This window comes from Colobus angolensis, unplaced genomic scaffold, assembly GCF_000951035.1.
Source record: "Colobus angolensis palliatus isolate OR3802 unplaced genomic scaffold, Cang.pa_1.0 Scaffold24, whole genome shotgun sequence".
Taxonomy (NCBI): Eukaryota; Metazoa; Chordata; class Mammalia; order Primates; family Cercopithecidae; genus Colobus; species Colobus angolensis.
In genome coordinates this window covers 4,397,791-4,423,759 of record NW_012115599.1, presented here as the reverse complement: position 1 = coordinate 4,423,759, position 25,969 = coordinate 4,397,791, and the positions used below count along the sequence as shown (strand labels likewise).

General features: G+C 41.5%; 1 protein-coding gene across 1 annotated transcript in view; it reads right to left on the bottom strand.

Moving 5' to 3' along the window:
- Positions 1–25,969, bottom strand: part of AAK1 (AP2 associated kinase 1) — a 168,748-nt gene that overhangs the window by 46,413 nt on the left and 96,366 nt on the right. The window contains exons 4-11 of the mRNA XM_011945255.1: positions 21,713–21,821; positions 19,528–19,670; positions 11,671–11,792; positions 10,254–10,335; positions 9,637–9,769; positions 6,763–6,866; positions 4,590–4,669; positions 379–533 (exon numbers count right to left, since the gene is read on the bottom strand). Of these exons, the coding sequence (XP_011800645.1) occupies positions 379–533; positions 4,590–4,669; positions 6,763–6,866; positions 9,637–9,769; positions 10,254–10,335; positions 11,671–11,792; positions 19,528–19,670; positions 21,713–21,821 (928 nt within the window). The remainder of the gene's footprint in view (positions 1–378; positions 534–4,589; positions 4,670–6,762; positions 6,867–9,636; positions 9,770–10,253; positions 10,336–11,670; positions 11,793–19,527; positions 19,671–21,712; positions 21,822–25,969) is intronic.

Below are 25,969 nucleotides of genomic sequence, written 5' to 3'. Positions count from 1 at the left end.
GGTTCAAGTGATTCTCCTGCCTCAGTCTCCCCAGCAGCTGGGATTACAGGCGCATACCACAATGCCTGGCTTTTTTTTTTTTTTTTGGCAAAACGGGGTTTCATCATGTTGGCCAGGCTAGTCTGGAAATTTAACTCCTGACCTCACATGATTCACCTGCCTTGGCCTCCCAAAGTGTTGGGATTACAGGCGTGAGCCACCATGTCTGGCCATTGCCATACAATTTCAACGGCAGCTGCCACCTGTTCCTCAAGGAACACTGTTATCTCTATGTGCCTCTGGATTCCAATCCTAAAGCAAACCAGGCTTTCCAAGACTTTCCTGTTGTCCAGAATAACAAAGAGGTGTACTGAGTTTCAAACCAATCTGGATACAAACCTGCAGCCTGAGGTGGGGGCTGAACAGTGGCCCTCTTCCGGGGTGTCAGGGCTGGCTGGATGGGAAGGATTCCTGGGTTCGGCTGAGTCTGCCCAGCTTTAGGCCTCTGGCGGGGTGCAATTGAAGTCTCTGTGGTGGGAATGGGATCTGTCAGTCTAGAAAGGGAAAAGAGAAAGGTTCATATTAAAGTATGCAAAAAATGGAAGCGGGTGGGCAGAGGACACAATGCTTCCGCTTCCACATCGACCTAAGCCTTCCAGGTCTGCTTAATCGATGCTTCCCAAAGGATCTCCCACAGGATGCCACTGTTACTAGACCTTCTGAAAACAGGCTTGGTGGGCAAATAAATTTTTAACACACTGATCAAAATATACTGAGTGGCTCTCCTTCTAGCAGAACTTTTCATGTGTGAATATGCAAGAAGAATCTCAAAAAGAAGCCTATGTAGAATGCATTCTCTTTGCATTCTCTAAGCATTCTCAAGTTTATTTCATCTTCTGGCCCTTTTACCTAGTACCTCCTAGGATTTCCCAAAATACCCTTTGGGTGATAATGTAAAGAGGGGTTCGAGGCACGTGGTTTTCAGATGCAAAGAGAATTCAAACTTGGCTGCAACTAGCTGTCAAAGTGGTCTTTCTACAATGAAAAGCATGCAGATGAGTGAATCCAACATGGGAACTGGAAGGAAAAAGTAAATAATTCAAGTCAAAGGATTTAAAATTGGGAAGTGTGACAGAAACTCCATTTCTTCCAATATACATACTATCTTTTTTCCACAGTAGCAAAAGTTTTAGCTGGGCACAGGGTCACCCAGAGTAAAAATCACATTGCCCAGCCAGTCTCTTTTGCAAATAGGTGTGAACCTGTTTCTAAGTCCTGGCATTACATGAGATGTAAGAAGATTATCATGCGGCAGTTTTCATAAACCATAAGAAATAACTGGTTCAAGCCTTCTGTCTTCTTCTTTGACTATTCCTTGGTCCTGCTGCTAAGAGCAGGGATGTTGCCATATTGATCCATGCAGTCAGGGCTACACTGTAGGAATGGTGATGTGGTTAGCTTGAAGAAGTCTAGATCCCTGAGGGCTTCATGGAGCAGAACTGCCATGCTGGCCTTGGACTACTTATCTCCAGATTTTGTTTACTTGAGAGAAAAAAATAAACATCTATCTTTTATACACAACTGTCATTTTGGACTTTCTGTAACTCACAGCCAGACTGACACTTTCAAACTAATATAGAGAAGACTGCTTGCTCCTTGTGAGGGTGCAGAAGCCCAGATGCTAAGTTTCACGAATTTACAGTAGTCCCGGCAGCTAGCTACTATCTAACTGACATCAGAGTTGGCCATCCTTTGAAACTCCACTTTAGAGAGTATAACTGAGGTTAGGCCAAAATTAACAAGTTTCAGGAATATTTCCAAAGCATGTTTTGTCAAAATATTTCCAAAACAGCCTCCATGAATGTAAAACAGGAAGCAAAGCAGCTGGCCTCATGTCCTTCCCATGACGTACCTCCAAGGTCCATCCTGGGCCCAGAAACTTTGCACTGGCAACCTGTTAGAGGGATGCTCTTGTGCTGGCTGGGGAAGTGGTGACATAAAGGCTATCACGTCTGGGGGGCTATAACTTGGGCAAGGGAGGTAGGAAGAAAAATGGGACATGTGCTGGAGAAAAGAAGAAAGGTGTAAGAGAGAAAAAGCTGGCCGGGCATGGTGGCTCACGCCTGTAATCCCAGAACTCTGGGAGGCCAAGGCGGGTGGATCACTTGAGGTCAGGAGTTTGAGACCAGCCTGGCCAACATGGCGAAACGCCATCTCTACTAAAAATACAAAAATCAGCCAGGAGTGGTGGCACGTGCCTGTAGTCCCAGCTACTCGGGAGGCTGAGGCTGAAGAATTGCTTGAACCTGGGAAGCAGAGGTTGCAGTGAGCCAAGATCACGCCACTGCACTCCAGTCTGGGTGACAGAGTGAGACTCCATCTCAAAAAGAAAAAGGGGATAAAAGAAAAAGCCAAGGGTGAGGGAGGTGAACAGGCTTCTGTAGAAACCCAAACAGCAGAACCTCCAAGTTGATCATCTCTTGAGGGGAACATCTTAGAGCGATGGGATCTGGAGCCGAAGAAAACTATATTTGAGTTCTAGCTCCTCACTAAGTAACTGTGTGATAATGGGCATGTCACTTTCCCTCTTTCAGCTTTGGGTCCTTTATATGTAAAAGGGAAAAACACATATGCCTACATCGTAAGGCAGATGTGAACATCAAATGTATCAGTAACTATGAATCTGTTTTATTAATTGTAGAATGTCCAAAACATTAGTTTGTATGGACTTCAGTGTGTCTGTTTTGTGGAGTGGAGTGGGGAAAGGGATCATTGCTTAGCCTCTGCACATATCATGTTTGAGCCTACTACGAGACAGCCATGAGCACAAAAGACTAAGCTACTTAAATCAGCCCAAAAACAACTCCCAAAGAGGTGAGCATGGCCGAATTAGTGAAAGAAACGGACTACAAAGTAACAAGTTTTGTTTGTTAAGCAAGTTTGCTACGTTTATTAAAAAATCAAAGTCTCACTATTTTAGAGGCACATCTAAAATAACTTCATGTACACAGCAGGCATTTAATAAATATTAAAGAACTTTTTAGGATACAGATATTATTTTACTGTTCTATTAAAATTCACATATTCCCATCCCGGATACTTTGTTGATGCAGTTTGCTGCTAGCACTTCCTCGCCATGGTGGTATAAAAAAGAGGAGTATAAATAACTCCAGTGCTACCTCTAGAATCTGCCATTTGGAAGGTGTGGCAGCCATGCCAATGTGCCTTGTAGACCTTCATCTACAGGGAGCATAAAACCCCGATGCCCAGATGCTGCATTCCTAAAATGCAGCACTAAATCCACCATTGCTGTGGTGTTTGCCCTGGCGCCATGCTTCCCATAGGTTGCTGCCAGCCCTAACCTCCAACCCACAGGAATTCCTAGGAGATGAGGGACTATCTGCTGGCTCACTGGCACAAGGACCCCAACACCTTTGGTGAGTCTTACATAAGCTGTGTCACAGTCTAGGTCACTTCACCCATGCTTCTCCTCCCTCTCTTTGGGTCAGACTTGCACTGCCTTCTGATGGCGCTCCCAGGCTTTCCTGACTCCCTCCCTGTTTTCTCTCACATGGGCATTTCCCCAGATAACATCTTTGTTTAATCCTCTTTTGGTATCTGCTTTTCGGAAGAACCTAGGTTCAATAGACTGTGATTAGCCAAGACCCGGAGAGTCTTCTGCTGTTCACGGACCTGGTGCTTTGACCTGCACTTTCCTTATGTGGTTGGAGCCACAGAAAGTAAGAAGGAAAGGGAGGTTGAGTATTAGAGTGGAGAATGTGGCTAACCAAAAGTCAGGACACATGTTTAGTATACTTTTTACAAATTTTAAAAAGATTTAATTTTAAATTTTAAAAATTTAAAAAGGGTCTTGCTGTATTGCCCAGGCTGATCCCAAACTCCTGACCTCAAGTAATTCTCCTGCCTCAGCCTCCAGGGTAGTTGGGACCATAGGCACGTGCTACCATGCCTGGCTAATGTTTAGGATACTCTTGTACTAGCAACAATTTTTTTTTTTTTTTTTTTTTGAGATGGAGTCTTGCTCTGTCACCCAGGCTGGAGTGCAGTGGCATGATCTCAGCTCACCGCAATCTCCACCTCCCGGGTTCAAGTGATTCTCCAGCCTCAGCCTCCCAAGTAGCTGGGACTACAGGTGTGTGCCACCATACCCGGCTAATTTTTGTATTTTCAGTAGAGACAGGGTTTTGTCATGTTGGCCAGGCTGGTCTTGAACTCCTGACCTCAGGTGATTCACCTTCCTTGGCCTCCCAAAGTGCTGGGATTACAGATGTGAGCCACCGAGCCTGGCCATACTAGCAACATTTAAAGTCTGCTGTTGCCTTATCTCTGAATGCCCCTGAGCCTATTCCCATGCAAAGAAAATAGCTTTAGAGTTCTTGATTCTCTTTCAAATGTAGATCACAATGTTTTATGATACTCCTTTTTGCATTCCCAAAGAACAGTTTCTGCCTAGGCAAGACAGAGCTTGCTTTCCTGATCTGTGCAGCCCCTGGTCACAACAGCATGTGTAAGAATCAAGAAACACAGGCATCCTTCCCTGCTGCTGTGGCAATCCAAGGGGGACATGTGCTCATGAAGGCATTTCTTACCTGGCCTTTGGTTGGGTCTTTTTTGCAGCTGCCTCACTGGCTTTCACTGGTTCAGGAAGCTTTGCAGGAATGGGAGAGTTCTACAGAATTGCAAACAAAACAAAACAAAACAAGGACATCGTAGATTTCTTTGTTAAAGAATAAGCAGCCTGATTGGGACTGAGAGCTGATGGAAACATATTTTGGGATCTTCTGGAGCAGCTTCCAGGCCCTGCGGTCTGTCTGGTAGAGAGAAGGAAAGTTAACCAAATGCATGTCAGACTCAGCCATAGTCAGGGAAGAAGAGGAGAGAGTAGCTTGTGTGCAGCACACATTCCCTGATTATTCTCTACCTTCTGTACCACGCTGAGTCACTGGGGCTTGATCTCAGTACCCTTCTCCTATGCCACAGCTTAGAAGTGATGCTATGAAAGGAATGGGAAGGACAAGTCTGTAGCTGGTATTATTCTGGATCCCAGAAAGATCTTCGTTCGAGCTTATCAATGTGTCAAACCAGGGTGCACTGCGTCTGCTAGTCAGAATGCTCAGAGAAAACCACAGCCACCCCTGTGTATGGCTGCTGAGCCAGTACCCTTTCCAACATGTGAGGCACTACTCAGTCCACAAGCCAAGGAGAGTTCCTCTGGCTTGAAATCTACACTATCCATCTAATAATGCCTCATGAGGGAGCACCAGCTAGCTGTCCCTAACCCTAAAACAGGTGCTTACCACTACTGAGTACCAAATGATATGAGACTTGTGAGGTGTACTTTTAAAAAACTAGCTACCAATCTGAATGCTTCCACTTAGATCTCACATTATTTAACTTTACGAATGGGAAAGTGGGACTACAAGACAGTCATGTTTGGTTACCGCACAGTATCCCTCGTTTTAATCTGGGAAACCCAACACACAATACTAGTTATAAAACTGGCCTTTTAGGAGGGAGGGTCCTCTCGCTTCCTTCACGTTTCCAGGTGGGGGGAGATTTTTCTGCTGGAAAACTTCTAGCACTTTCTCTTCTTCAAGCATTCCTCTCCAAAAGGAGAAGAGTTGACTTCTGTGACTGATAAGACTGTGGAAAAACTGAGCTGGTCCCGTTTGCTGTTGCCCTCCTTCCTTTAGAGAAGAGCCGGTCCCCCAGGAATCAGGTGTTTACATCTCAGTCATGTGGGTCTAATGCTAGGGAGCCTGACTGGTCAAGCTGCATCTTCTGACTCAAGCTTATTAGTAATAAAGCCAATATTCTGAGCTCCACCTGGATGAACCCCACATCTGATTTCAAATGTGAGAGTGAAAGAGGAGCAGCACCCTTAAGCCCCAGCAGTGAAATCAAAAGTTCATTATTGGAGGAACTAGCAAGAAAATTGCAGGTTAGAATCTATTTATTATAGCATCCATTCACAAAATATTTAAGAAAAATAGATCACAATATGACATGAAAAATATGCAAGGATTTTTAGTAGAGATGGGGTTTTGCCACGTTGGCCAGGCTGGTCTTGAACTCCTGACCTCAGGTGATCCACCCTCCTCAACCTCCCAAAGTGTTGGGATTACAGACATGAGCCACCACGCCCAGCCGTATTATCAACATTTAAAGTCTGTAAAAAGGACATATGCAAGCATTTTACTCTGAAAACTGTGAGTGCAGAGTTTAGGATTACTAAATGTAGAAAACATTCTTATGGCTTGATGTGCTGGAAGGACAGAGAAAGAGGAGTGTGAGTTATAAATGGCCAACAGCAGAAGCAAAATCAAGAAAGCTCTGCTGCAAGGAAGGAGAATGGGGACAGGGGGCGTAGGTTCTAACAGGCATGGGGGCATGTCCAAGGCCTTGCCTTGGGAAAGCAGCCTGCCTAATCACCTCCAAGTGACTACAACAGGCATGTGGCTCTTAGAGAACTAGAAGAGTTGACAGACATGAAGTTGGTCAATCTTCTTTCAAAGTGTCCAACTCAATCCCTAGGGCATTTTTTTTTGTTCAGTACAATTGCTTCAGTTTTATAATTAAATTCCATGGGAAAATTGGATTCCCTTTATGGCAATTGCTTCACAGTTAGCTTGGCTTGAACGCCCCCTAGTAGATAAAGCAAGGGACATCTATATTCATTTAAACAGCTGATTAACACCCCAGGAACTCAAAATGGCAATTTGATATGTTTACTCCCTTATTTAAGTAGCACCATTCACGTACCTGTACATTTGGAATTGGGCACTCTTTCTTGAGTAGCTTAAATGAGAAGTACGACACCTGGTAAATATCCGGCCTTTTGTCAGGGTCTGGTTCCAACATATACCCTAAGGCAAACATATGTGAATTTATTTAATAATATTCCAACAGTTATTACACTAGTTAGGAAGCATCATTCCTCTCTCTATTCCCAATGTTTTGTTTTTAAACTTTTATTTTTCATAGAACTCAGACAGTATAATTAGCCCCTTTTCTCCCTCTTAGAAAGAGAAGCTCTAATGTTCCTGAAATATTTAATATCTATAAGAAAATAAAAATAAAATATGTGGATTGTAGCAAAGATACTTAAAGTTCATATTCTATGCTTTGCACCAGAGGGACTCAAGCTCTCAATATGAAAGTTACCACCTTCATACTTCGATACCTAGGAGGTTACACCATCTTACCACTCAAGCTCTCAGTATGAAAGTTACCACCTGCATACTCCAATACCTAGGAGGTTACACGGTCTTACCACGGGCCTCCTTGGTTCATCTTATCTCACTAAATGAATGATTATTCTTAATAATTATAACCAAAACCCAAACTTCATGAATTTACTTATTATTCTTTTGTTGGAAATATTAGCTGGTTTCCAGATTTAAAAAAATTACAAAGTAACATATGCATATTTACTTTTCCTGTGACCTATAGATCAATTGTCTATTTCCAGGTCCTTTAAGCTTCTGCCTCCCTGAGGCTGGAAAAATCCTTAGGGGGAAAAAAATCTTTGAGAAGACCACAAACATACACATATATATGCAAACAAAAACACAAGGCAGCTGACTGCTTAAATAATAAAGTGAATGCTCTGGACACTAAGTTCCAAAAAGATCAGTGAGGCTGCAGCCTTGTGACCGCCCTGCAGAAGAGGCAGAACTTGAGCTGGCCCTTGAAGGCAGGACAGAATTTAGTCAGGTGGGAAGCAGTGAAAAAGACATTCCAGTTGAGAGAATAGTTTGAGCAAAGAAGGACTTGGAGAAAGACAAGAGAGTGTCTTGCTGCAAGTAAACAGAGGAGCCAGAAGGACAGGGTAGAGAGAAGGCTGAGTGGGTGGCATGCAATCAGAATCAGAATCTTAAATGCCATGCTAAGAAGCTGAGCCCTACTGTAGGACCATTGGCAAGCCGCTAGAGTTTCCTAATCAGGGACTGAGAGGTGGTGTTTTATAAGAGGAATCTTTTGGTGAGGGTGTGCTGGATGGGTTGAAGAGAGAGGAGAAAAGCTGGTGACCAGTCCAACAGTAGAGGCATGAGCTGACAGAGTCTGTATATACTATGGTGACAGTGATGTACGTGTAAAGAATGTAATGAAAATAGTAGAAACTCCAAAAAAGGAATATGACCGAGAAAATGATTGAACCTTTCCTGTCTCTTGCTAGCTGGATCCAAAGAAATCTTAAATTTCACTTTTCTAGGCTTCAATGCTGATACCACTGAGAGAAACTGAAAAGAGGGCAGGGGAACTGGGTATTGAGGGTAAAAAGAAGGAAAGAGGGCCAATGATGATAAACTTAATTTTAGATCTGTGCGTTTAGGGTGACAGTGGAGTTGCCAAATGTTCTGCAAGCAGTTTGGGAGAGATGTCCATGGTATAGATATTCATAAAGAGTTGTTTTTCCCAATATGAATTTACTGCATAAATGTTTTAAAAATTATCAAAAAATAATACTAGTCTAATATCAAAGTTGGCCATTTTCCCATATTTCCTACCAATCTCACTTACACACTTGGAATTCTAACATGAATATAATGCTTTATCTCTTAAAACAATCCAACAATTATTAAATGTCATAATCTAGTCCTTTAAATATTCCTTTTTTTTGTTAATAAATGGAAGAGGCTGATTGACAAAACTAGCACAATGGAATGGGCAGCACCTTAAAAGCTGTATCTATGTTAAGTGGATAAGTTACCTACATGTTCTCAGTTTCAGTTTTCTCATTTGCATAATGGGAATAATTATACTTAATATATAAAGGATTTTAAGAATTAAATGAGGCATAAGTAGGCCCTCAACAAATGTCAGATGCTCCACCCACATTTGCTGCTTCTATTTTTTCCAGTATATCCCCATGCAGGACCCAAACTGGGTTACTCAAGATTTATAATCAATCCATAACAGTTAAAATTTAGATGTTAAGAGTCTTGACCAATGTGGAAAGATGATAAAAAATCTCTGCTTCTTTAGCATTTTAGTATAGGGGTTTTGTGCAAAGATTATTATTCTTTTTTTTTTTTTTTTAAAGATTACTTATTCTACCATCTGGTTAATGAATGTTAGTACATATGCTTGCTATGATGATACCAAATAGTGGGGAATCTTAAGACTATTTTTAAGAAAGCATTGAGTTTAGATGCATGTTATCAAAATCCCGTAATTAACCTAAATGAGAGGAAAAACCTGGTTCCATGGAGTTATATAGTCTTAATTATGTATTCACCCCAGTGAATGCACTGCAATCATTTTCATTTGAGTTGCTTCCAGTTTTGCAAAGACGAATTTCTTATCACTTGATATGAGTCAGCTGGACTCCTTTGGTACTGGAGCCTTCATAGAGACTGCAACAGAATATAGAAGCACTATTCTGCTCCAGGCAGTTAGGATTTCTGCTTGGGTGGCTGGGCTCAGGTGTGAAATAGAACTTCAGATTTCTAGCAAAAAGACCCACCACTCTAACAGACACTGTTACATTGTCTTTGAGTTCCCAATCATTATCAACTAATTTCTTTACCTTTGCATCTAACTCATTACTCCTGGAATCTAATTGCTTTATCCCCCAATTCATTCTTTGTGATCAGAAATAAAAATATGAAACTAGAAGCTTAAAATACTTACTAATTAGGCAGTGCATGTCTTGAGAATATCGAGAATTATCAGGAATTGTGAAGTTTCCATCACAAATTGCCACCTGACTCTCCCCAAATGGCAAAGTGAAGTAGCATAATTTATACAACAAACATCCAAGAGCCTAAAAAAATAAAGATAGCAGATTGCTACTAGTGGCTTATTTATCATGACTCTAAATGTATCTAATGAGAAACTGGCACCATCCACATTTACTAGCAGATATAAAAACTATAGACTATTAATATATTAGAAACATGAGTTTTAGAACCCAACACCACTACTAGCAGCTGAGTTACAATATTTCTACCATTATTACCAAATCGTGCTCCAGTAAAGAATAAGTATTTACCTGTTTTGCTCTTAAGAACCAGTAACATATGCATGAAAAAAAAAATCTAAATAATTTCCACAGAGCTTGGAAGTAATTTTCTTTATCATGCTTCAAGAAGCAGTGGCTGGTATTCTCACATCAAGAACCTTGAGGGGCAAGTAGACAATGATATGGTACGGTAGCCACCATGCTATAGCGCTGTGTGCATTAACCTTGGGAATTTACAGCCAAGACTGCTGCTATCTTAGGTATGGATAGGTTACTCGACACCTACCCAAATGTCTGCCTTCGTAGTGATGATTTTGCCACTGTACAGGTTGACCATTTCTGGTGCTCGATAAGACAGCGTTGTGTATCTACAATCAAGAGATTCATTTTTTATTAAATATGTCAATACTATAATTAAAAACCAGGAGCAGCAGAAACACTTTTTTTTTCTTTTTACATTAATAGAATCCCTGGGAGCAATCTGCAGAAGAGAGTATGAAATATTAGTACAGATAAAATGAAAGGTTGTCCTTGGTACAATCATATCATCACACCATGGCCTTCTGGCAGCAGTCCTCCTAGTTCAAGAACATTTGGGGACTCAGACACTAATGCATTAAATAATTTCTAAAAGCAACTTTTCTTGGGTCCTCAAATGACAAAATCTTCTCTTACCAATTCTTATTCTGATACTATATTTTGCCAATTTGTTGTTTTAAAAATGGCCTTTACATGTGGCTCAACACAGAGATGTAATACTGACTGTGGTACTCTGGAGAAGAGCAGAAAGTGGGCCCTGGCTGGGGTGAGGAGTGGATGGAATCAAGAGCCCTTCATCTTTGCTCCTGGAATCAGGCTGAAATAACAGTTTTATCTCTCGCTCCAGAAAAAAGTAGTACAAGCACATCCTCAAAGTGAGTGTCTTGGTGTTACCAAGCATGTGATTTATGCTGCTTTAGTCTCTAGATCCCAGATGGGACAGGTCTAGGCATCCCTCAGGGCCTTGGGTCGATCAGGGTCTTCTTGCCCCAGGCATGGTTGTCTGGGGTGATGCATGAAAAGGACAGAGAAGATCAGGATGTAGGTGTGCAGGCTAGACTGTTGACTTATTAGTAGTAATAGTGAGTGCTGTTACCTGTAAAAAATCCAACATTGTGGACATGAAGAGAAAATGGGTCAGGCTCTTATTGGAGTCACAAATCTAAATAAGCTTTTTCTCATGAAAGTCTGTGATTCAGTATCTGCAGAGACTTTAATAACCTACCCACCATTATTTCCACTTAGATTGCCTTATGAGCAGGAAGGAAGGAGCAATTTAGGGTTCAGTAAAAAGCACATCTGTTTGACTGATAATGTCATGGCTGCTGTGATCATACTTAAAAACATCCTAGTATTTTTAGAGTGTGTGCACCTCTCAGCTTTTTATAGGCTCTGTGACAACATAAATCAAAACATCTATGTGCAATGACCACAGGACCACTGATAAAGAGCTCTAAGAGTCCTTCCTTTTACTCTGATGTATGCTTGTAAACCCCTCCTCATTCTTCACTTAAAGTCAAACAACCCAACTGTGACCGTGATGCTCTGAGACGAAGGACAACTATCACCATTCTCTCCCCACCCTGATCTTCTCACCCATAAGCTGAAAGTAAAGTTGCTCATCTGATTGTGGACAAAACTCCACGAAAGGAGAAAAAGCTTACTTCTTAATCTCATCTTCTACTGCATTGACTCCCTCAGTCTGTGGATTCTGGAATTTGTTGGTGGCACTTCCAAAGTCACACAGGACATAGTGGCCTCGGTCATGCAAGAGGATATTTTCAACCTGAAAAACATTCCCCAACCACCCATTCCAAGATATCATTTAGTAATGCACGTGAAAATTTGGTTTCACAGTCACATAAATAAAACGTTTTATTTCTGGCAGTCTCATTAATGTGCACAGGAAAGTTATTCCTCTCCAAGTATCTCAACAGGGGTCATCCCAAGTGGAACACAGGAGACGCAGAGTAACAGGGAAAAGTGGGTGGAGAGGGCAAAAGGAGGAAACTCCACAGTGGGGGATGCAAGAGTGCCATTTTTGTAAATTTCAGCCACATTTCTCACCTCTGCAGAAACCGTCTTCATACTTTCAAGTCTCTGACCTGTGCCTTTGCTCTTGCTCTTCTTTTAGGCCAGGATGCCCTCCACAATCCCTACCTCCTTAGCCAACTATCAAAATCTCATTTTAAACCCCAGTTCAAATGCCATGTCCTTTTTGAAACTTTCAGGCTCCCACTCAGATAATATGTCCGTATTTCATTCTCTCATGATCTGAATTACTTCACTTGGACCTTATAAGTACTTATATAAATGTCTTTACTATACTAGATTAGGATATTCAGAATTAATACTGTTTATGTTTCAGTTACTTCTCAGTGTGATAAAATGCCTGGGGATAAATAGGCAGTTTTCCTGTTAATGTATTGCCCTAATTTTTTAAATAAATGAATTCTTTGGGCAGTGAGTTAGGAGTTCTAGGCAGCAGGGAGCTTATAACGCCCCAAATCTAGAGAAATCCCTGGTATCAAAGGATTCTACCAATGAAATGACAACTCCAAAATAGTGGGCACTACGTACTCAAGGTGTACTGATTTTTGGTCTAGATGAACTGAGCTGACTAGTATGCTGAAGGACAGGCCTGGCTATGTGTGGGCAGTAAAATGGCAGCCAAAAAATCTTGTTAGGCTGTTAAGACTGTAGTCTCCTTTGTCTTTTGTCTTCAGCCTTCCAAAGACTGACCAACTTTGGAAAACAAAGGCAAGAGTAGACTATAAGATAGTCTATTCTTAAAGATAAGCATCATCTTTTTTTTTTTTTTTTGATAAGCATCATCTTGTAATCATATTCTTGGTCTTCTCTACCTAATGCCTAATACAATGCTTGGTATAAAAAATGTATGTTGAATGGAATAAACCAAAAAACACTGTGTATGTGTGTGCATGTGTGAGCAAACCTGGTCTGTCAGGGGCAAGATATAAGCCACCAAGTATCCAGACCATACTACTGATTCTTTTAAAAACAACCAGTCAATTATAATAGACTCTAATTTCTATACTTGTTTCTATACCTTCTTTTAATTCTTCTAAGAATTACATTAAGTATATTTTATAGTCTGTATCTGCCAATTCCAATATTCGAAGTGTCTGCTGCCAACTGATTCTGCAGTTTATTGTTTCTTATTCCTACTAAACCTTGCTTATGGTGGTGTTGGGAGGAGTTTTGTTGTTTTGTTAACTTACGTTTCTTGGAACTTAATCTGTACAAAGCTTGTGAGATCTGGGTTTAAAGTCTATTGTTCTTCCAGAGAGGATATACTGATGTAGTTGGGGGCAGTACTACCCTGGAATTACTTTAATCTATAATTTTGACCTTGGAATTTCCAGCCACATAGGTAGTTTGAACTACGGCCATCAACCTTCACAGGTATGTTCCATGATTAACAATTCTTAAGCATACGGTTATGAATTAAGAATGATTAGAAGAGATTTGTTCCTTTGAGATAAGGCTAAGGCAAGCAAATATTTCCATCATCTATGTTTTTTTTATAAAACTCACCAGTTTAATCTACTTATACAAAGTGACACAGTCAAGCTTCCTGAGCATATACACACTTTAGGAATTCAAAATAATTCCAACAAAACAACGCTAATGTTTTCAATCTAATTTAGAGGTTATAAAAATAACAGCCATCATTTTCTGAGCTTTATTATTGCCAGTACTACTATACTCAGCATTTTACATGGATTATCCCACTACATCCTCATAATCTCAATATGATTATTATCCTTCTCTCACAGATGGAGAGAATGAGGCTCAGAGTGATTAAGTCACTTGCTAAATGTCACACAGCTAATAGTTGGTACAACTGGGAAGTGAACCTAAACAACCTCACCCTAGAAAGGACAGGAAATTATATTCCCGCTACCGGAAGCAGGTTAGAAGCAGAGCAATTACTCAAGGCCCCCATCCTTACTTCCAACTATAGTAGGGGTGATGATACTTGTCTAATGCATTGGGTGCAAGCTTAAGGACAGGACTTTCTTAGTGCTTTATGTTCAGAAATGCCCCTACAATAGAAATCTAGTTAATAAGGAACCAAGTGTCTAAACACTAGCCAGGCTGATTTGTTCCATGTCTCCTAAGCATTCCATACATAACCTAATTTTTCCTTTTATTCAATTGCTCCTTTTATTCAACTGCTCACTCTCCACTCAAGTTGTAACTCCCCTTTCATGACCAGTCCACAAAATCTACAGAATTGAAGGCCTTCAGGCCAAATCAAACCATGCCCACTTGTTACTCACCTAAAGTTTATGGCTGCTTTTGAACTCTGACAGCAGAGTTGAGCAGTTATGACAGACCTAAAATATTTATTATCTGGCCCTTTGTAAATAAATTTTGCAAACCTTTGGTAGGTAATAATCACTGATAATCATTTACAATTCGGCAATGTTTCTTTCACTGTGGGTTGGTATTTAACTTCTTATGCATTTACGCTTGCCTTCCCAAGTAAGACTATAAAGCTTTAGAGAAAAGGGTACCATATTATGCCTATGTATCTCCCATAATGCCTTGTCCAGTGCTGTACACATGCCAGGGACCCTTAAATGTTGCCGATGAAATCACTCATTCAGCATCATTCAGCAACAATCTTCCTCCTTGGCCTCATGCACCTGGCAGGGCTCATGTAAAATCATGCTTCTCCTATTGGATGTGTGCACTCCCTTTCTGAATCAGTTTCTACGCTTCTAATGCTGGAATGTACATCTAGAAAAGCTGTTATTACCATACATTTATCAAACAAACACGTTTCACACAAAGGATAAACACAAAGGATAAATGCTTGACGTGGTGGATACCCTACTCACCCTGATGTGATTATTACATATTGCATGCCAGTATCAAAATGTCTCATGTAACTCCTATATACACCCATTATGTACCCACAAAAATTCAAAACTAAAAAAACAAAAGAAACACGTTTCAACTCCTACTATATGCCAAGAACTTTTCTAGGCTCTAGGGATAAGGCTGTGAACACAACAAAGTCTATCCTCTCACGAAGCTTACCGTTCAACTGGAGATAAGAAGAAAATAATTATACTTGCCTGGTAGTGATAAATATTATGACAAGAAAGCAGCAGGTGAATGTATGTAAGGTGAAGGGGAATGCTATTTTAAATAGTATAGTCAGGGAAGGTCTCTCTGAGGGGAACAGAGACCTGGATGAAGAAGGAGCAGCCATGGGCCATCTCGGGGAAGAGCACTTCAAGCGGAAAACAGCAGCACAAAGGCCCTGAGATGGGAGAGTGCCTGAAGGGTCTGAGGCACAGAGGCAGGTCACTGTGGCTGGAACAGTGCTGTGCATGGCACCAGTACTGCAAAGAAAGCTGAAAACATGGGAAAGGACCTATTATGAACCAGTGCTGTCAGAAAAGGGGAGACAAGATAATGTGGAGCCGTGGAGGAAGTGAAGGACTTACAAAAGTGAAACCAATAACAGGAACAAAGCATAGAAACCAGAGTGATAATAACAGTAATAACTAATAGCACTTATTAAGTGCCAGACACTGCTCCACAAACTTTTAAAAACCTAGAGTATTTCATATAATCCTTACAAAGCCTTGTTGTCTCCCTTAACAGATTAGAAAAAAGAGGTCAGGGACGTTACCTAACGTGTCTGAGGTCACAGGCTGGTAGGGCAGGATTTAGGCTCAGGCCACCAGACTGCCAGCACCACACCCTCACCCACTGTGCTCATGTGCACTGTGCAATTAAGGGGGATGGACAGTTGAGATTGGCGAGGAAGGAGGAAGGAGAAAGGGAGAGGACCAGAGAAGCACACAGACAGCAGACTGAGGAAGGGCACTCGGGCGCCACTCAGCATTTTTCTCAGGTCAGCAGCACATGAAGACAGCCATTTTAGGAAAATTAGCTTGGCAAAATTGAGGGAGAAGGAGAAGGAAGGCAACGACGGCAGGTACAGCAGTCTGGGTGTGAGATGACTAGGGCCGGGTATAGAGAAAAATCAACAGGGATGGAAAGGGGTAAGTGGGTATGGACAGATTATGTGAGATTAAGAAGGTAGAAAACCAAATACACAGTCGTACGCCACTTTCTGAAAGCTTCAGAGAATTTGCAGAGGGACTTTGTTTTTGGCAAAGTCCCTTAGGGTGAAGCTCAAGATTGGTCACCATTGCTTACAATCCCGAACCTTTCCATTCTTTGAGAGTGTGATGCTGCTGACCTCATTTCCCAGCCTCTCAGCTTAAGAGTGCTATTGAAGTTGTCACTATCAAATTCTGCTTACAGCTTTAGCAAAAAGATCTAGAAGGCTACCTCCTACTGACCTCTTCATCTCGATATTCCAAACAGGTATGGCATTAGACATTTCAGTCAGAGAATGTATTGCCACTGCAAAATTTGAAGGATTAGATGAATGCAGGTTTTCAAACCTGTGTTTCTAAAAATGGGACAAGAATCTTCATCCTATTATACTTTATGAGATCAAAATCTCTATTCTGACAAAAGAGGAGACATCTATGACTTTTTCGACATGAATATGCTTGTTAAGCCTTAACCCTTTCTTCTCCTTTCTTAAGTGCTTGTACAAATAGCATGGTATAATACAACAAAATAAAATGGGAGTGAAAACCCATGGTCTCCGTTCTGGTTTGATCACTCAACTACCTGTGCCGGTCACAGCATTTCTGTGCGGAGGTTTCCCCACTGGTAAAGAAGAGGGCTGGCTTAGGTGACCGTTCCACATCTACAACACCATGATCTGCAATACTGATCTTTATCTTTCTCAGAGAAATGAAAATTTAAAATGACGAAAATGATTAAAGTGTTAAAATAATGTATTAGAACAGAGATCTTCAATATAATAGAATAGCACCTCTGGTACAGTTATTTTTAGAACATAAGCTGCTTAAGGACAGGGACCACTTTCAGTTTACTTCCTCTGTCATTGGAAAGAAAGACCGCACAGGCAGTAGAGAGGGCAAGGGGGCTTTCCTCGGTTCTGCGTGTGAACCAGCAGACCCATACACAGAGTAGCACTGGCTCCACAAGGCCCACGGTAGGCCTGGCCTGTGCTCTTTCCCACATCCTACTAACTTTTATTCACAATGGCATCTCCTCACCAAATGGAAATCCTGCTCACAGAGAAGCGACTAGCATTTTCTCTGGAAAACAGGAAAACAGAACTCTTTGGCTCTGACTGCTGCTAGAACTGTGGTGGCTGGTTCCCACAGTGACATGGAGCTCAGAGTGGCTGAGACTATGTGATGCAATGACAGAGCCAGGGTGAACAGGAGCACTTGGGGACGTTTCACTCAGACCTTGGGAAGCTGCAGGTGCAGCAGGCAACTGTAATTGTCCATCACAGACATACTAGCAGACAGCAATAAAAATCTGACGTGCTAATGAGAGCATCTAGATGGCACCGAGTGTAAGATCTCGGGAGTCAATGACTAAAAACAACAGCGACCAGGACTTCTCTGCAACAATCACAATCCAGGCCTCTTCCCATGGTCCCTATATCCAAGGTACAGGAGAAAGAGTCTCCTGAACCACAGTGAACAAATTGGCAGCATGGCTGATGATCTTCAATATTGATGAAAACACAACCACAGAGTCCAATACAATCAGCTCTCCTTATCTGCAGGTTTCACATCTGCCTCCATGCAACCAACCATGTATCAAAACCCACAAATACAGGGGACAACTGTGTGTATTCTCCACCTGCAGATGGTTCAATCTGCAGATGTGGAACTCGTGGATACAGAAGGCCAACTACTGTGTGTCCAGCCAGCATTGCGCTGCCTCCCTCTTAGGAACACTGAGGTGCAAGGGGTAAAGCACTGAGGGCTGGCTGGGGAATGGAGCCTGGTAACCTCACTCAGCCTTTCATGCCGATTTGCTCCGCATTTCCCTGCTGAAACATCTCGTGGGCTGTTCAGTGCCGTGAAGGAGGAGGCTGGGGCCTGCTGCCATGAAGGAGGAGGCTGGGGTCCGTTGCCTTAGCCCTCCCACCAACCTACTCAGCATCCCAGGCAAGACACTAAGCTCTGTCCCCAGGGCCCCATCACTGGGTGATGCTGACCCAGCACCTCACTGTAGCATAGGGAATGTCACCAGGCAGTGCTATCCTGGTAACTATGTAAGCTGGACAGGTGTTATTTACTGGTATGACATGATTATCATTCAGGCTTCATTTACTCCAGTAAGTGTTTAAAAATTAATATAAAGAGGGCTGGGCACGGTGGCCCATGCCTGTAATCCCAGTACTTTGGGAGGCTAAGGCAGTCGGATCACTTGAGGCCAAGAGTTCGAGACCAGTCTTGTCAACATGGTGAAACCCTGTCTCTACTAAAAATACAAAAATTAGCTAAGCGTGCGGCAGGCACCAGTAATCCCAGCTACCCGGGAGTCTGAGGCATGAGAATCATTTGAACTCGGGAGGTGGAAGCTGTAGTGAGCCGAGATTGTGCCACTGCACTCCAGCCTGGGCAAGACAGCAAGACTTCATCTCAAAATAACCAAAAAAACAAAGTTAATATAAAGGAAGACTCTGAGAACATGGGAATATTACTTTCTAAAAGGATCCTCTGTGTCCCTCTGCCTCCTCCCCTTGTCCTCACCTCCAAGCCCTTTCAGGCATTTACCATGCCAGGGATGTGCCTAGAGATTCACAAGCACTCCTGCATTCAGCCTCACCACCACCCGAACCGAGCAGGCGCTGTTGGCTCCACTTTACAGATGACGAAACTCAGGCTTGCAAAGGCTAGTGATTTGAGGAGAAAACCAAGGAGCCTGGGAAGGAGGAGCTGGGGAGAAGACACTGTCACAGGATTCAAATTCTGGCACTGTCCTTCCTAGTTATATGACCTTAGGCAAGTCACATAACCTCTCTGCTTCTTAGTTTCAACTATAAAATGTAACAAAGAATGTCTCCCCCTGAAGAGACACTGTACGTAAAATGTAGTAGAACACATGGCACATAATTGGTGCTTGATACATGCTAAGTTGAACCCTGACAAGGTGCCAATTCCATTCAACAAACACTGTCAAGTGACCACAATATGAAAGGCACGGTGCATGGTGATCGCAATTAGGACAACTAAAAAAAATCAATTAGTTGATTTTGCAAAATATGAAATAAGACTTTAAAAACCAAGCATCATTATTTACTAAGTATTTAAATTAAAAGTATTATTTTTCACAATCCTGAAAAAGTGGAGTATATCAGGGGGAGTATATCAGGAAAAACAGAAACAACACAGGCTCAGGCATTTGATAATTACAAAGAATTTCTGGAGGCTACTTAAGTAATAAAACTTATACCTGTACTGTACGTTTTCCTTTGTTATTTTCTCTCCTCAGGCAGAATATAAACATAAAAACAGGGACCATACCTTAAATTTCTCTCACATCCCCACAGTATCTACTCCATCCCTGGGGCAGACAGAAAATATTCAGTAAGAACGCACGTAATGAAAGAGCGTGGTCTGTACCTTCAGGTCCCGGTGGATAATAGGGGTTTTGCACTGATGCAGGCGGGCAACAGCCTCACAGGTATCACAAAATATCTGGAGCACTTCGTTCTCTGTAAAGCCTGTTTGCAGGCGCTGGTTCATCAGGTTTACCACCTGGCCACCTGAGGGGGTACGTACAGGACAAAGGAGAGGTTATAAACATTCAGGCTTGTCATTTAGTCTAAGACAAGCGGTCTGGACTAACCACTGCCTGAGCCAGGATTAAAACCTAGTTGTCTTGACTCCCAGCTTGGGGTTTGTTTTCTTTTTTTTTTTTTGAGACGGAGTCTCCCTCTGTCACCCGGGCTGGAGTGCTGTGGCCGGATCTCAGCTCACTGCAAGCTCCGCCTCCCGGGTTCACGCCATTCTCCTGCCTCAGCCTCCCGGGTAGCTGGGACTACAGGCGCCGCCACCTCGCCCGGCTAGTTTTTTGTAGTTTTTAGTAGAGATGCGGTTTCACCGTGTTAGCCAGGATGGTCTCGATCTCCTGACCTCGTGATCCGCCCGTCTCGGCCTCCCAAAGTGGTGGGATTACAGGCTTGAGCCATCGCGCCTGGCCCCGGGGTTTGTTTTCTTATAATTCAGTGTCTCCTCTAATGCATCAAAAATTGTTTCTTTATTTTATAAAGCACTCCAGATATGAGCTGCCCTCATTATGTCTTTGAGATTAGTAGAACTGATAATATGGTCCTGCTGTAGTTGCCTGGTTATACTGTGTCCATTGTGTATGAGACATGACCACAGCCTCAGCTTGCCATATCTTTTAGTAAGAATCAGATGGCACAATAGGTCCAGGGAACAGGAAGAAGATGGTTTTATAGTCTGAACTTCAGGAACAACTTAGTCTCTCTGGCTTCACTACTTACTGCTTGGCTTGCAGAAATGGTACCACCAACAACTAATCTCCAGGACCAAAAGATTGATGCTGTCACTTGCAACACTATCCAGATGCCTGGATGCTCCTACTGCCTGATCTCTAAACATTTTAGTATCCAAAAAGGAATGAGCAGGAGGAAACAAACAGTCAAGTTCAAATTTGGTGGTACTTTAGGAAATCAGGTAAATAGTTAATACAGTAAGGGCTGAAATTACTGGTTAACATCACATATTTTTGGGATTAGCAACATATTTAATTTATGGATAGTATCTTTTTTTTTGAGACTGAGTCTCACTCTGTTGCCAGGCTAGACTGTAGTGGCATGATCTTGGCTCACTGCAAACCTCCACCTCCTGGGTTCAAGTGATTCTCCTGCCTCAGCCTCCTGAGTAGCTGGGACTACAGGTGTGCACCACCATGCCCAGCTAATTTTTATATGTTTAGTAGAAATAGAGTTTTACCATGTTAACCAGGATGGTCTTGATCTCTTGACCTTGTGATCCGCCTGCCTCGGCCTCCCAAAGTGCTGGGATTACAGGCGTGAGCCACCGTGCCCGGCCTATGGATAGTATCTTAAGTGTAGGGAAAATGTTAATGGAACTAAGGGTGATGACAAAACACAGCACCAAACAGTAAGGCACTGACCTAAGCCAAACCTCCAAACAATGGTTATATAAAATGCAATTAACTATGAAAAAAATTCATGCTACAGTCTGAATTTCCCAAGATAAATGTTTTTTGGAACTTGAAGCTTTCAATGACTTTACTCCACCGTTAACAGCTGCATCATTTGAATATAGCCTCAACTTACTAGGAATTATAGCTTTAGAGCAAGGAGAGGAGGGTCACTTCCATTAGACGAAAAGGATTCTTTTACCCCGTAACACATGGTAAGTGGGAAAGAGAACACAAAGTGAGGGAGTTGGGGAAGCTGTACTGTTTCTTTTGTCCATCTGGAGTTGAGTCTTTATTATGCACCTTCATCATTTGTTATAAAACATCACAAAGAACATTCATTCTCATTCTTATACATCCTCATTTATATACAAATACCAAACCTTCCTAAACTCAACAAAAATGGAGTTTTATATTATCTACACTTTCAACTGTTTGTACCATTATAAGAATAACAAAGAGTTGACAGCAGACTGTATCTTTTAGTTTTCTCATCTGTAAAACCAGAACGTACCATAGAGTGTAGTGCACATTAAGTGAAATGACCTGCCTAACCTTGACAATCAAAATGCTAGAGAAATGACAGCTTAAGGGGATGGTTCATATACATACCTCTACAAAAGTCCATCAGAATGAGCACTTCCCATACATCACCGCTACTCACATTGTTGATACTAGAATCAATGTAACCCACAATATTCTTGTGCCCTGACAGGTCCCTCTGTGAACAAGAGATGAGAAATATATTGTTAGTTTCAGATGCCAATAGGACAGAATTAGCCAGTCAGTTCCATTAGCTCAGATAATTTAAATACAGAGATGATACAGTGTTGACAGAGAAGACTAAGGAGCAGGGTCAAGAACAGGTTTCCAATGGTCCCTGAGATTCACAGCTAGATCTTCAATAGCAATTCCATAACCCCACTAAACCAGAGGACACTCCAGAACCTAAATTCTAGAGTCAAATGCACAGAGTGCCTACTTGCTTACTGCATCAATGCTCCACGTAAACTAGAAGCAAAGACTCCCCTCTCCAGAAACACTGCAGGGGGTAAAGAGTAGAGACCATACGAACTACTTAAATATATGAACTTCTAATTAAGAAAAATAAAATTGATGTTTTTCCTGGTTTTAGGGGACAAAAATTAATTCAACTTGACTTTTAAATAGTTCATACTGTTTTCTCCCTTTGGGAAATCTACCAAAAAAAAAAAAAAAAAAGCTATTTACAAAGTCTTAAAGGGACTACAATAGCATCCAGACCTAAGCATTTTGCTCATAATTAGGCCTTTCAAGCCAACCAACTGGGATATAAGATGGGCATGTTTCCAGCTCTTCAGTTGGAACTGCATGTGATCTCTCAGGGCTGCGTGGATGAATTTATTCATCCAACCAATATTTGTTGAGCATCTCCTATGTGTCAGGACCCATCTAGGAACTGGAAGTGGCCTCACATTTTAGTATAGTCCTTTCAACATCTCCAGAGAGGCAGCACTTTGTAACAATGATGTTCAAAACCAAAGTAATTAAGAAGTAAGTTGAGGAAAGAAAAAGAAGGCAAGCTGGGTGATATGATTTTTGCACAAATGCAAGGTAAGGTTTTATTTTTTAAACTAGTTTTAATAAATTGTCCTACTTTTGTTTCAAAAAGGTGAAGGGGAAGGAAAACTTGTGGTCCCCTGAGAGTCACCATACAAACTTAGCAATTTGGACAGTGAGACCAGAAACTACCACCACTCTAATTAGATTCAGCTGTTTACAGTGAAGAACAAATTTCATAACAAAACAAGAGAAAACCCCATGGTATGAAGTGAACACACCTGAACCCTGGGCATCAAAGTTAAAACTCATTAGAGCCTTCCTCTGAGTGATGGATTGTGAAAGACTATTGCCTCAGAAATGGCAGATGCAACAAAAGTGCAGACAAAAGTAGAAAGGCTTTGGAATTGGCAGATGGAAGTCACTGGAGACTTATGTGAGAGTAGTTTCAGAGAATGGATGGGATGGTGGTGAGAATGAAACGGAGCTTGCACAGAATGGGAGTTGAGTGAGTAGGGCCAGGGTCTACAGATTACTCTTGCAGAACATTTGTGCCTAAGGCAGCAGCACTGAGGAGAAAGGGTGTTTAGGATGGGAAAAAACTGAGCACCAGAAAGAGGAAGGAGTCAAGAAAAGAGAGCTATAAGATACAGGAGAGGATGATGATAATTGACAGAAAAAGTCCTATAAGTAGAAGGGTGGGATTAAGAGTACTGTTCAAGGGACTGGTCTTAGGGTAACTTTTTTTTTTTTTCCTCTGGCAAGCAGGAAGGAGGCAAGGATGGCTGTGCATGTTGATTTAAGGCAGAAAAAAACCAAGTGAGTTTGGATCTGTTGTTTTATTTTTGGTAGAGAACAAGGTCATTTCCTAAATGTATAGGAATGACAAAGAAGTTTGATGAAACAAAAGACTTAGAGCATCTGCTTTGGATAATAGATAAGGGAGATGATGAAGCTAACACACATTCTCTAGAATTCAAGTTTTTCCCAAACAGAAAATGATTTTGGGATTCACATTTTAGTGGCCTATCCTTCCCTCTGCTTTTCTGTCTCATCATCAACCCATCCAGAACTCATTTCCATTTACACATTCCTGAAAGTAGAAGAACTGGAGAGAAGTTCTTTGCAACCAAAATAAAGATCATATCCTCCAAATATTCAAAGATGAATGAAAGACTCATGTCCTTACATTGAACTATTTGAAAAAGAATCAGCAATGTTGCCTCTGAGTTGGTCTCATCCTAAGAGGAATAATAAAGCATCCGGAAGAAAGCAAAAAAATATTGGTAGAACCATGCTATGGTTTGAAGGCTTGTGTCCCCTCCAAAATTCATGTTAAAACTTAAATCCCCAATGCAATAGTACTAAGAGATGGGGCCTTTAGGGGGTGATTAAGTCATGAGGGCAGAGCCCTCGTGAATGGGATAAGCAACTTTATAAAAGGGCTGAAGGGAACTAGCTAGGCTCGTTTGTCTTTCTGCCTTCCACCATGTAAAGACAAAGCATCCCCTGCAAAGAAAGCAGCACTCAAGGCACCATCTTGAAAGCAGAGACCAGGCTCCTACCAGACACTGAACCTGTCAGCACCTTGATAATTTTGGACTTCTTACCCTCTAGAACAATAAGAAAATAAATTTCTCTTCTGTATAAACTACCCAATCTCAGGTACTTTGTTATGGTAATACAGATGGACTAACACAAGCCAACAGGAGGTAAAGAGGCATTAAAGGACCAAAACTGGATAATCAACGTCTGCAGATGGCACCTTGCCAAGATGTTTGCCGAACAGTTCAAGTCCGAATTGCTGTTCATTTTCTCTTCTGCAGATATCCTGAGATACGTCCAAGCAGAAAAGACTCCCTCTTTGGAGAGAGACAATGGCATTGGCTTTAATGACCTGATGATGCAGCAACATCTCAGATTTTAGAGTAAAACCCCACTAGTTTATAACTCTGATGGAGAAGATCTGTTTGAATGGCTGTTAAATGTAGAAAAGGTCAAGAGAAAATCTTACCACAAGTTGAGAATGACTCACATTCAAGGTACACTGGCAGTAGCTCGCTCCTGCCCTGTTCTCAGCAGCAACAGGCCAGAGAGTGCCAAGCTTTCCTCTGATTTTGGTTAGAAGACCAGATCCAGACTTACAGTACAGAAATGGATGTAGCGGTATAGAATGGAAGCACATAGGGAATACCTCAGCTACAAACTGCTTACTCAGAAAAAGGCAGGATGAGGGAAAGATGCTTTGTTGCCCTTGCCTACAACTATTACTTGGAGTACCAAAATTATGATGAGTATTAGTCAAAATGTGGTTTTCAGAGAAGTGGGGAACATTCAGTTAAACCATAGATAGGATCACTACTACATGATTTAAGCAGTGATAAGTTTAAAGAGTTTATGTTATTTTAAGCTTTATTTTTAAACTATCATTAAACAACATTAATAAAGTATTGAAAAACTATTAGAAGATCTGCTTTATTAAATATTTTAAATGGTTTGTAGTTACCTTATTAATTTTCATATTTAACTGCTTGAAGCAGTGAAAAACCTTTTTCATAAACACCTGCAAAAGCTACCAGTTTTGAAAACCAGGTCTTCAACCCAGGTCCTATAGATTATCACAAATCCCAAGTTTATTTGGCGCCTTAATTAATGGTGCTTGAAGTGCAGCATGGTATACTATCCCTGGTCTCAAAATTCCTGTGACAGAAGAATTCCTAGTAAAGAATCTTAAGGCCTTACAAAAAAAAAGGAAGACTCAATTTCTAAGTATATCTAAGAAAACCTTTATATTTATGTTCAAGAAAACAAATATAGCATTCTAAATTGCTTATCAATAACATGTCACTCACTTCAAAACAGTAAAAATGAACATTGCACATAACTATATGTCATTAGCTCAGGCTACCCTTCCTTGGATATTCAGCATGACATGTGCAAATCCATGATGATGGAAATTTGCTTACTGCTTGCATTTGCAGATAGTAAGTTTTCAAAGAAGCATCGTCTACCTGCTTTGACCCTCCTTTCAAACATTCAACTTTTTCTGACTTTATGACTCAGCACTACTGCTGTCTACTTCTGGGATCACATTATGGTTCCACAGAACCTCTTAAGTAAATTTCAGCTTCTTCTTAACTTAAGGATGAAAGAAAGCAGTTCTAAGGTCTAGAATTAGTTACTTTCAAGATTGCTTTTTTTTTTTTTTTTTTTGATATGGAGTCTTGCTGTCACCCAGGCTGGAATGCAGTGGCACGATCTCAGTTCACTGCAACCTCTGCCTCCCAGGTTCAAGTGATTCTCCTGCCTCAGCCTCCTGAGTAGCTGGGA